The sequence below is a fragment of the Thalassophryne amazonica genome, chromosome 9 (assembly GCF_902500255.1).
Source record: "Thalassophryne amazonica chromosome 9, fThaAma1.1, whole genome shotgun sequence".
NCBI lineage: Eukaryota > Metazoa > Chordata > Actinopteri > Batrachoidiformes > Batrachoididae > Thalassophryne > Thalassophryne amazonica.
The window spans coordinates 59,914,265-59,926,149 of record NC_047111.1 but is presented as its reverse complement, the minus strand read 5'-3'; the positions used below and the strand labels follow the sequence as shown (position 1 = coordinate 59,926,149).

The window sequence follows — 11,885 nt, the reverse complement described above, 5'->3', positions numbered from 1 at the left end:
TGTCACACCTAGTATTGTCCTAGCTGTCTCCCTCAGCACATCTGCAGTACTTTTCCAGTTGTCCAAAATTGCTTCCCCTCCATCTTGTGCCTCTCTCACTTGCTCACTGAATTTCACACAACAGTCTTCCTCCTTCAGTTTCCACCATCTGATCCTTTGTTGAGAGAACATTTGTCCTTGATTGAGACCCTGATTCATGCATTTACTTGTGTGACGCGCCTTGAGGCAACTTTGTTGTGATTTGGCACTACAGTTGTGCTCAAAAGTTTACATACCCTGGCAGAATTTTTACTTTTTTGGCAATTTTTAAGAGAATATAAATAACAACACAAAAACTTTTTTTTCATTCATGGTTAGTGGCTGGGTGAAGCCATTTATTGTCAAACAACTGTGTTTCCTCTTTTTAAATCAAAATGACAAGAGAACTACCCAAATGACCCTGATCAAAAGTTTACATATCCCTGTTCTTAATACTGTGTATTGCCCCTTTTGTATTACAAAATGCAAAGCTTGCACTGTGCATAATTTCTCCAATCACAGCCACGTAAGCCTATAACTTCTCCTGGGTTGTCTGGGTGTCTTGGTGGCTTTCCTCACTCTTCTACATCTTGCCCAGTCACTCAGTTTTTGAGAACTGTCTACTCCATGCCGATTTACCATAAAGTGCCATATTGTTTGTATTTCTTTGTAATTAATGTAAATAAAGTCCGAAACATATTCAGTGGCAGCTTTACCATCAGAGAGCCTCGTCCACAAACTACCACAAAAGACTCCAAGCTGTCATTGATGTTAAAAGGGGAAATACACAGTATTAAGAACAGGAGTATGTAAACATTTTAGCACAACTGTATATAAATGAAATAAATCAAATTGAATTGTGATGCTGAATCACAACATGCTGTGAGATGTGGTAGGACAAGACTAATAGTTTTGGAGAAGCTACGAATATTAGCTAACATAGCTAATTACATTTTGGATTCACACTCCTTTCCAGCAGGGGGCAGTAAATGATCTTTATATTCAAAGCGTGAGTGTAAGTGCATATAATTGTAAATACATTACAAATACATGGATGACACACGAAACTGAAAACACTTATTTCCATTGTGGTCCATTTAAAAATTAAATGACAAAATAGAAGTAATGAAATAATAATAATAATAGTAATAATAATAATAGTGTGTATATGATAACAGCAACCTAAGCAATTTATAAATACATTAAGACAGTAAATTAACATTAAAAATTACATAATTAACAGGAAATAAAAAACGGTTGAGTTCCTCTTCTAAAAATTGTTGAGGTCTAAGGTTCTAAAAACATTCTGGACTCTCACGCCATTCCAATTCATTGCTTAATTTATTACAACCCTTAATTTTGTACCACCCTTGAAAAATGTCAGCTACCTATTTTACAAACAATACCCAATCTGTCTTCCAGTTAGGGCAGGTGGCAACCGATGATGTTCTGGGCTGCTTTAATCACTTGCTGCAGTGCTCTCCTGTCCCCAGAGGTGCAACTTGCAAACCACACTGCGATGCAACATGACAAGATGGTTTCCACTGTGGTTTGGTAGAAGGTCCTCAGCAGGCCGGCCTGCAGGCGACACTTCCTCAGCAGTCTTAAAAAGTGCAGCTACTGCTGGGCTTTTTTGACCACTGCCGATGTGTTGGTGGACCATGTCAGAAAGGTGCATCCTCAGGAACCTGAAGAAGGAGACCCTCTCCACGCAGGAGTCACTGATCTGATGTTGGGCGTGGTTTCCTCCCTCCCTCCTGAAGTCTATGACCATATCCTTGGTTTTGATTGTGTTCAGCATGAGATTATTTGTGGAAGACCATGCCTCGAGCCTCCGGACTGCCCGCATGTATGCCGTTTCATCTCCTCCTGTGATCAGGCCCACCACTGTTGTGTTGTCAGCAAATTTGATGATGTTTGAGTGGTGGGAGGGGACGTAGTCATATATAGGGCATACAGGAAGGGGCTCAGCAGACAGCCCTGGAAGGAACCTGTGCTGAGTGTCAGTGTGGAGGAACTGAGGGGTCCCACCTTTACTGTTTGTGGACACTCGGTCAGGAAGTCCTTTGTCCAGTCACCAGTAAAGGGTGGAAAGTCCAGGTCAGTCACCATTTTGACTAACAAATCCAGCAGGATGGTATTAAAAGCTGAGCTGTAATCCACAAAAAGCATCCTGACATAGGTTCCAGGTTTCACTAGGTGGCTCAGGGTGGTGTGCAGAGCATTGTCTCATTTCTCTCATCTCCAGACAGATCGAACTCAGCCTTTTTGCAGATGATAATGTCGTCTATTTCACTGACATCCTGATCTGACACACCTCCCTGTGCCATCTGCTCATTGTTTTCATTTCTCTTTTTGGTCAAGTCTGCACAGGCCTCAGTTATGTCACAGTTCTCCACTGTCTCCGTGCTGATGTTATGTTTTGTCAGCAGAAAGTTCTCTGACTCCAGCACAGCAAAGTTTTCATCTACACTGTTTATATTGTGCTCAATCAGCATCACTGAGCTGCTCTCTGTTTCAGTGCATTCTTCTTGCTCTTTGACATGCTCCCATGTCTGAAAAATTCTACCCTTCATCCAGGGAATGTCTGTGCTTTCCTGAGCTGGAGTCAGATCCATTATGGTGGACTTTTTTTGCAAGTCTGATTTGTTCTGGTTGCCATTAGTGTTCACCTCCTTCAATGTATGCTTTCTTAACGTGGTCATTGGTTCCTCTTGGATGGGCATCTCTTTCAGCTCTCCTAGTTTTGCTTTGTTGTCTACTGTGGTTCTGTCTTTCTTTCTTTCCAAATTTGGTGTCAGCTCAGATTTTGTAAAGGGTGCCACATCAAACCAGGTTCTAAAGTTTGACTTTTCTGCTGGCACCAATGTAGTCATGGCTTTATTCTTCCCTTTCACCCCAGGTGATATTTCTGCTTCTGTCTGTAATTGAACTCCCACTTGGCTCAGTCTTTCACGATCTTCCCAAAAATCCAGAATCATCTCTGAGCTTGTTTGCGTATTTGCTTCGGCACTCATTACGCTCTCCTCAGCCTCATCTTCCAGGAATTCTGTTTGTGTCTCTACTTCTGCCTGGGGCTCTGTCTGTACCCCCATCCCAATCTGGGTCTCATCTTCTGTCTGTGTCTCAGCCTCAAAATATCTTCCTCTGTCACTCCTCTCTCGTCCTATTCTCAGGCTATCACCACGTGCCTGCTCCTCCTCCTCCTCTGAGACCAGGAGACACACCATTGGATCCACCAGAGTCACGTCTCCTGCAAAGTGGCTGCTCAGGATGATATCAGGAAACAGTAGGTGTTCTTGTTCCATGGCAGTGTTTGTCACTCCTGCAGAGATGTTGAACAGTTCATCGTCCAGGTTGTCTAACAGAGTCAGTGAGTCATATTCACTCCCTTCACTGGACAGAAGAGGAGAGCTCTCTTCTCCACCCTGGGCGGGTGTTTCAATGCATTTTAAGTAATTTGACAGGGAGTAGCAGCACTGGACTACATTTCCCATAGTGCCTTTGTGCAGATGACCTGAGTGGGGAGAAATCACAAGAATTATACAGGTCCAGTGGGGGAAAAAGATATTAAATCTAGATCACATGATTAGACTGAGCTGCACTAAAGATCAAATCAGATCAAATCAAATCAGTTTTATTTATATAGCGCCAAATCACAACAAACAGTTGCCCCAAGGCGCTTTATATTGTAAGGCAAAGCCATACAATAATTACGGAAAAACCCCAACGGTCAAAACGACCCCCTGTGAGCAAGCATTTGGCGACAGTGGGAAGGAAAAACTCCCTTGTAACAGGAAGAAACCTCCAGCAGAACCAGGCTCAGGGAGGGGCAGTCTTCTGCTGGAACTGGTTGGGGCTGAGGGAGAGAACCAGGAAAAAGACATGCTGTGGAGGGGAGCAGAGATCAATCACTAATGATTAAATGCAGAGTGGTGCATACAGAGCAAAAAGAGAAAGAAACACTCAGTGCATCATGGGAACCCCCCAGCAGTCTAAGTCTATAGCAGCATAACTAAGGGATAGTTCAGGGTCACCTGATCCAGCCCTAACTATAAGCTTTAGCAAAAAGGAAAGTTTTAAGCCTAATCTTAAAAGTAGAGAGGGTGTCTGTTTCCCTGATCAGAATTGGGAGCTGGTTCCAGAGGAGAGGAGCCTGAAAGCTGAAGGCTCTGCCTCCCATTCTACTCTTACAAACCCTAGGAACTACAAGTAAGCCTGCAGTCTGAGAGCGAAGCGCTCTATTGGGGTGATATGGTACTATGAGGTCCCTAAGATAAGATGGGACCTGATTATTCAAAACCTTATAAGTAAGAATAAGAATTTTAAATTCTATTCTAGAATTAACAGGAAGCCAATGAAGAGAGGCCAATATGGGTGAGATATGCTCTCTCCTTCTAGTCCCTGTCAGTACTCTAGCTGCAGCATTTTGAATTAACTGAAGGCTTTTCAGGGAACTTTTAGGACAACCTGATAATAATGAATTACAATAGTCCAGCCTAGAGGAAATAAATGCATGAATTAGTTTTTCAGCATCACTCTGAGACAAGACCTTTCTAATTTTAGAGATATTGCGCAAATGCAAAAAATCAGTCCTACATATTTGTTTAATATGCGCATTGAATGACATATCCTGATCAAAAATGACTCCAAGGTTTCTCACAGTATTACTAGAGGTCAGGGTAATGCCATCCAGAGTAAGGATCTGGTTAGACACATTGTTTCTAAGATTTGTGGGGCCAAGTACAATAACTTCAGTTTTATCTGAGTTTAAAAGCAGGAAATTAGAGGTCATCCATGTTTTTATGTCTGTAAGACAATCCTACAGTTTAGCTAATTGGTGTGTGTACTCTGGCTTCATGGATAGATAAAGCTGAGTATCATCTGCGTAACAATGAAAATTTAAGCAATGCTGTCTAATAATACTGCCTAAGGGAAGCATGTATAAAATGAATAAAATTGGTCCTAGCACAGAACCTTGTGGAACTCCATAATTAACCTTAGTCTGTGAAGAAGATTCCCCATTTACATAAACAAATTGTAATCTATTAGATAAATATATGATATGATAAATATGATAAATATGATTTGCCTTTAATACCTATGGCATGCTCTAATCTCTGTAATAAAAGTTTATGGTCAACAGTATCAAAAGCAGCACTGACATCTATCAGAACAAGCACAGAGATGAGTCCACTGTCTGAGGCCATAAGAAGATCATTTGTAACCTTCACTAATGCTGTTTCTGTACTATGATGAATTCTAAAACCTGACTAAAACTCTTCAAATAGACCATTCCTCTGCAGATGATCAGTTAGCTGTTTTACAACTACCCTTTCAAGAATTTTTGAGAGAAAAGGAAGGTTGGAGATTGGCCTATAATTAGCTAAGATAGCTGGGTCAAGTGATGGCTTTTTAAGTAATGGTTTAATTACTGCCACCTTAAAAGCCTGTGGTACATAGCCAACTAATAAAGACAGATTGATCATATTTAAGATTGAAGCATTAATTAATGGTAGGGCTTCCTTGAGCAGCCTGGTAGGAATGGGGTCTAATAGACATGTTGATGGTTTGGAGGAAGTAACTAATGAAAATAACTCAGACAGAACAATCGGAGAGAAAGAGTCTAACCAAATACCGGCATCACTGAAAGCAGCCAAAGAGAATGATATGTCTTTGGGATGGTTATGAGTAATTTTTTCTCTAATAGTTAAAATTTTATTAGCAAAGAAAGTCATGAAGTCATTACTAGTTAAAGTTAAAGGAATACTCAGCTCAATAGAGCTCTGACTCTTTGTCAGCCTGGCTACAGTGCTGAAAAGAAACCTGGGGTTCTTATTTTCTTCAATTAGTGATGAGTAGTAAGATGTCCTAGCTTTACGGAGGGCTTTTTTATAGAGCAACAGACTCTTTTTCCAGGCTAAGTGAAGATCTTCTAAATTAGTGAGACACCATTTTCTCTCCAACTTACGGGTTATCTGCTTTAAGCTGCGAGTTTGTGAGTTATACCACGGAGTCAGGCACTTCTGATTTAAGGCTCTCTTTTTCAGAGGAGCTACAGCATCCAAAGTTGTCCTCAATGAGGATATAAAACTATTGACGAGATACTCTATCTCACTCACAGAGTTTAGGTAGCTACTCTGCCCTGTGTTGGTATATGGCATTGGAGAACATAAAGAAGGAATCATATCCTTAAACCTAGTTACAGCGCTTTCTGAAAGACCTCTGCTGTAATGAAACTTATTCCCCACTGCTGGGTAGTCCATCAGAGTAAATGTAAATGTTATTAAGAAATGATCAGACAGAAGGGGGTTTTCAGGGAATACTGTTAAGTCTTCAATTTCCATACCATAAGTCAGAACAAGATCTAAGGTATGATTAAAGTGGTGGGTGGACTCATTTACATTTTGAGCAAAGCCAATCGAGTCTAACAATAGATTAAATGCAGTGTTGAGGCTGTCATTCTCAGCATCTGTAAGTAAGTCCCTTCGGCTGCTCCCTTGTTTGCACTCGGGGTCGCCACAGCAAATCCAAGGTGGATCTGCATGTTGAATTGGCACAAGTTTTACGCCGGATGCCCTTCCTGACGCAACTCCACATTACATGGAGCAATGTGGCAGGGGTGGGATTTGAACCCGGAACCTTCTGAACTGAAACCAAGCGCATTAACCACTTGGCCACCACCCCTGCTCATTCTCAGCATCTGTGTGGATGTTAAAATCGCCCACTATAATTATCTTATCTGAGCTAAGCACTAAGTCAGACAAAAGGTCCGAAAATTCACAGAGAAACTCACAGTAACAACCAGGTGGACGATAGACGGGAATTACAATCTTACCAAATTTACGCTTAGCCTTAGCCAGCGGTTTCAAATTTCCTTCAATGTTGCCTGCTCTGGCCCCCGGAAGACAAGTGACTATGGTTGCTGGTGTCGCTAACTTCACATTTCTCAAAACAGAGTCGCCAATAACCAGAGTTTGTTCCTCGGCGGGTGTGTCGCCGAGTGGGGAAAAACGGTTAGAGAAGTGAACGGGTTGGCGTGTACACGGGGCTTCTGTTTAGGACTACGCTTCCTCCTCACAGTCACCCAGTCGGCCTGCTTTCCCGGCTGCTCGGGATCTGCCGGAGGGGAACTAACGGCAGCTAAGCTACCTTGGTCCGCACCGACTACAGGGGCCTGGCTAGCTGTAGGATTTTCCAAGGTGCGGAGCCGAGTCTCCAATTCGCCCAGCCTGGCCTCCAAAGCTACGAATAAGCTACACTTATTACAAGTACCGTTACTGCTAAAGGAGGCCGAGGAATAACTAAACATTTCACACCCAGAGCAGAAAAGTGCGGGAGAGACAGGAGAAGCCGCCATGCTAAACCGGCTAAGAGCTAGTAGCTGCGCTAAGCTAGCGGATTCCTAAAATCACACAAAGTGAATAATGTGTAAATAATTTAGAGGTGATTCAGCAGAGGGAGTGCTTTAGTTAAGGCACATGAAGATTACACTGTGAAACAAATCATTATCTATTTAACTAGATCACTCTAACTGTGCAGATTAAACAGCTAACAGATACAGCAAAACACCGCTGTGCTCCGGAACAGGAAGTGATACAATACCGCAGTGAGAGCCAACCACCAGTAGAGCACTAAAGATGAGTGCTGCTTTGCATGAAAATTTTGTCTGTTGCGTAAATTCTAGTATTGTCATACATGTGAAAGATCCTACATAAGAAGCATCTTTTGTGTGTGTGCAGCACAGGTGTAACTCTCGTAGTGGCGTCGGCCACTCACTCGACGGAAAAACTGCAGCCCATGCTTAATAATAATAATAATAATATAGCAACAAGCTATATTATTACAAATATTTAAATAAATTGATGACAAAGGTTCCATTCAGTCTTGCTAATGTTAGCCGTTGGTATTGTGCTATTTGATGCTAGCGACTTCTAAAAGATGACATTTTCAAGACACGTGAACGAGTAAATCCATGCCTCCCTGTTTTAAAGTGTTCACCTTGGTTACATCATCTGCCAGTGTCTGAAAATAAAATTAGCACTTATAAATAAAAAAAAAAATAAAACTTTCTTCTTTGTGTTTATTGGTGGACTGTAAACCTAGAGCTGCATACTGCCACCTACTATATTGGAGTGTGACACAAGTTTATATAAACCTTGGCTAAAAACATTCAAACTCCATTTCCCTCTACTTCATATTTTCCATTTTATTAAACAAAATGTGTGTTAAAGGAGCGACATGCAAATTATGTACTGTACCAAATCATAAAAGGACCATGATATACTATTATCACAGTAAAACATGCACCAAGTTGAAATACTAGCTTCTTTGACTCCAGCCTTTACATGATCATTTTCAGTATTCCATTCCCTAACAGAAAATCTATTGATGTTTTGGCTTGTTTGAACCCAGCCGCTGCCCATTTCCCAGTAGCAGTCTGAAGGATTTTGACACCTTGACTTCCCACATAAGACACACAAACACAATCCTGCAGCCATGGAACCAAGAATCCAAATCAGATCATTGATAGCTTAGTTCTACCTGACCTAAAAAGTCTCTGCATCCTTCAGAAATCCTCTATGACCAGAAGCGTACTAGTACACAGGTTAATATTGAGGTATTTGAAAGATGGAGACAGTTTTAAGCCAAGAATGATTTCAAGATAGATACCTAGTTGGCTAATTTTCTCTTGAACAAATCATCACTGACTTTCAGCCAAGGTTAGCTAATCTTAAATAATTTACCGTAGCTACTTTCATGGATGGCCATTCTCAGTAACTATAACAGTTGAGTACATGCTTTCATACGCTGCTTACTTTCAGACTGATCTGTGTGCAGTTGAGTTAGCAAGGCAGTGAGTATTTAAGGAACAGCTAAGTAGTCCTGGCTAACACACTATCATGCTAACACATGCTAACCTTAACTGCTATCAGAAGATAGACCATGGCTGTTTAAAGCCAACATGACATGGGACATCCCAACAGGAAATTAAGCAGTTTCTATTAGAGATCTGGTCGGGACTGGACTGTTCGCTATGTGTCAGGATGTTTCTACAACCCTCAATAATCCAACATCAGGGTTTTCAGGTTCTATTGTCGAGTTCTGGACATGTTGAAAACCCCAGACTTGTGTCATGTTGGCTCAGCTCACCTAAGAGAGAAGACGTTCGGGTACACTTGCTATGAAGTTGCTCAGTTCTTTTGCTTTGTGCCACTTGATGCCGGATTAATACCTCAACAACAACCACTATGGCAGAAATATGTGATAGAAAGTGCAAGTTTGACTCTAAATTGATTCAATTTATGAAGATGATTATTTTATACCTTAAAGGAATACTAATGTCCAAATTGTAGGTTTGTATGGTTTCTGTGTCCACGTCCTACCAACCTAAGTGTGCTTCGATGGGAAGATTCAGTATCTATGTTCTCATTATTGTTTTGGTTTTCTCTCTTTTTTTTTTTTTAGTCTATTTTAAGTCAATTAAAATGTGTACTTTATATACTTCTGTAACAGAGGCCAGCAGGAATCGCTATGCATGTCGTTAGTAAACCTCACTCCCAACAGCTAAAAAGGATTCTCTGGTCACAAGGCCAGAGCCCTGGGTTTGACCCTTCCGGTTAGAGAGTCCGACTCCCATGCCGAGGATTGTGAGTTCATGTCTCGAGGGGAGCAAATGGATGGAGTCATAACACAACGCAGAGTGCAGCTGCGACACTTCTACCATTGGAGGTATCAGATAGAAGTATGACATCATCCTTCTTTAAGCGAGCACTCCATCACTGTAATCTGAAAGGCTGCTGACCAATGAGAAAGCCATTAACACAAATATTATGTAAAAAAGCTAAACAAAAAGTTTACACCTGATCACAGGATAAAAACCAAGCACTCTTATGTAATACTTGGATGAATTAAATGAATAATATGATTGATTAATATTAAAATCCAAAAGTGGAGCTGCCCGTTATAGGCCCTCTGCTGAAGCTGCCTATGATCCTACAGTGATGTTACCAGACTAAATCTCATCAGATGTACTCTGGAAATGTGGGGATTCTGGAAGACAGAATAAAAGAAATCCTGATGACATTTTTAGGGTAAAAGTTCAGCTATGAAACTACAGCAGTATTATAAACACATTTCAAATGTCTTGAACCATAATTACAGTTTATACAAAGATAAAAGACATAAATAAAACTGAAACAGCATCATCACATGAGACAAAACTATCTGCACGCCCTACCAGTCAGTCTACGTCATCTTCACAGAGTCCTCCACTGTTCATCCTGCTGAAATCAGATCATCCCAGGGTCTCCTCCAACATTCCTTCTCCACGGGTAAACCATGTTACAACAACAGAGTGTACGTTTGTCCTTCAGTCCCGTCGGCCCTCTTCACCACCACATAATTCCCCCTGCTCCTACAACCATAGTACCCTTCCAAGGCCAGAAGAGGGCATCCTCTATGCTGTCCATGATGTAACTTCCTGCAGACTGAACCATCCATGAACTCTTTACCCACCCTCAATACTGGCATGAGCAGGCTGGTTAAAAACTAGCACCTCTTCATATTACCCCACATGAACATGAACACATTATACCAAACCCAGAGAAACCCCTCTCGTGCTTCGCCTCCATTATCATTTCAGGAACATGGATGAGGCGGCGCGTGGCTCGCCGGTTGCTATGGCAGCACTGCAGAGAGACATTAACATTCACATCACAGTGTCTGAAATAACTGAGGGAACATTTTAGCATGGGATGTTTACTAGTTCTATTCATACCACTATGCAGTAGTAACCTAGTAGTTCGTACCATTTGGTAGTTTTGTCTGTGCCAACCAAAAACAATTTGCCATTATTAAATTTGAGATTTAATAGTGGGGATAGATAAAGGCATACATGCTTAAACTTGTTTCCTCCTAAAGTTCTCTGAGGACTTCTTCAATAGATGCATCAGTCAGGACAGTGTGGATGAGGTCTGATGGAGAGTGTTGTGACATCTTGAAACAGGTAAGGTCGGGTCTTGGAGCTGTCAGGTCGGGTCGCTGTGATCTAATTGGTTCCCCCCCCGTCTGACCGCAACACCAGCATCCTCAGGCTGAGAAACGCACTTGGAGCAGAAAAAACACAGCAGGACTTGCTTTATTTTCAGAGCATGCAGTGGTGCCAGGCGTTGCCACATCTACCACATTGCGAAACAGCCTTGAGTATTGGATGGCAACCACCCAGGCAGACAACTGGTCCATCCCCACCTCTTGAAAGTAATCAGCTATATGACACACCCAGGTGACACTTGTCTCACTGGACTGCAACAAAATGCAAACGCAATTCACCAGAGAGTTCCCAAAATTTTCTGAAACGTTTGTGGGGGTTTACATTCTCCTTGCCTGATTCACAGGGCTGCACTTGTGTGTCACAGCGCTTCACATTTTCCACATTTTATGTTACAGCCTTATTCCAAAATGGAGTAAATTCATTTTTATAACAACATGAAATTTTTTATTTTTTTGCAAATTAATTAAAAATAAAAAAGTAAGAAATTGCATGTACATAAATATTCACACGCTTTGCTCCAAAGTTTGTTGATACACCTTTGGCAGCAATTACAGCCTCATGTCTTCTTGAATATGATGCCACAAGCTTGGTGCACCTATATTTGAGCAGTTTTGCCCATTCCTCTTTGCAGAACCTCTCAAGCTCCATCAGGTTGGATGGGGAGCGTCGGTGCACAGCCATTTTGAGATCTCTCCAGAGATGTTCAATCAGATTCAGGTCTGGACTCTGACTGGGCCACTCAAGGACATTCACAGAGTTGTCCTGAAGTCACTCCTTTGATATCTTTGCTGTGTGCTTAGGGTCATTGTCCTGC

At 41.7% G+C, this 11,885-nt stretch overlaps 1 protein-coding gene across 1 annotated transcript; it reads right to left on the bottom strand.

The window, feature by feature from the left end:
• Positions 1-1,915: 1,915 nt before the first annotated feature.
• LOC117517213 lies at positions 1,916-10,616 on the bottom strand. The gene is made up of 2 exons (XM_034178155.1): positions 10,259-10,616; positions 1,916-3,535 (listed from the first exon to the last, which is right to left on the bottom strand). The coding sequence occupies exon 2, from the start codon at positions 3,513-3,515 to the stop codon at positions 2,223-2,225; it is 1,293 nt and encodes a 430-aa protein (XP_034034046.1). The 5' UTR covers positions 3,516-3,535; positions 10,259-10,616; the 3' UTR covers positions 1,916-2,222.
• Between the last annotated feature and the right edge of the window lie 1,269 nt (positions 10,617-11,885).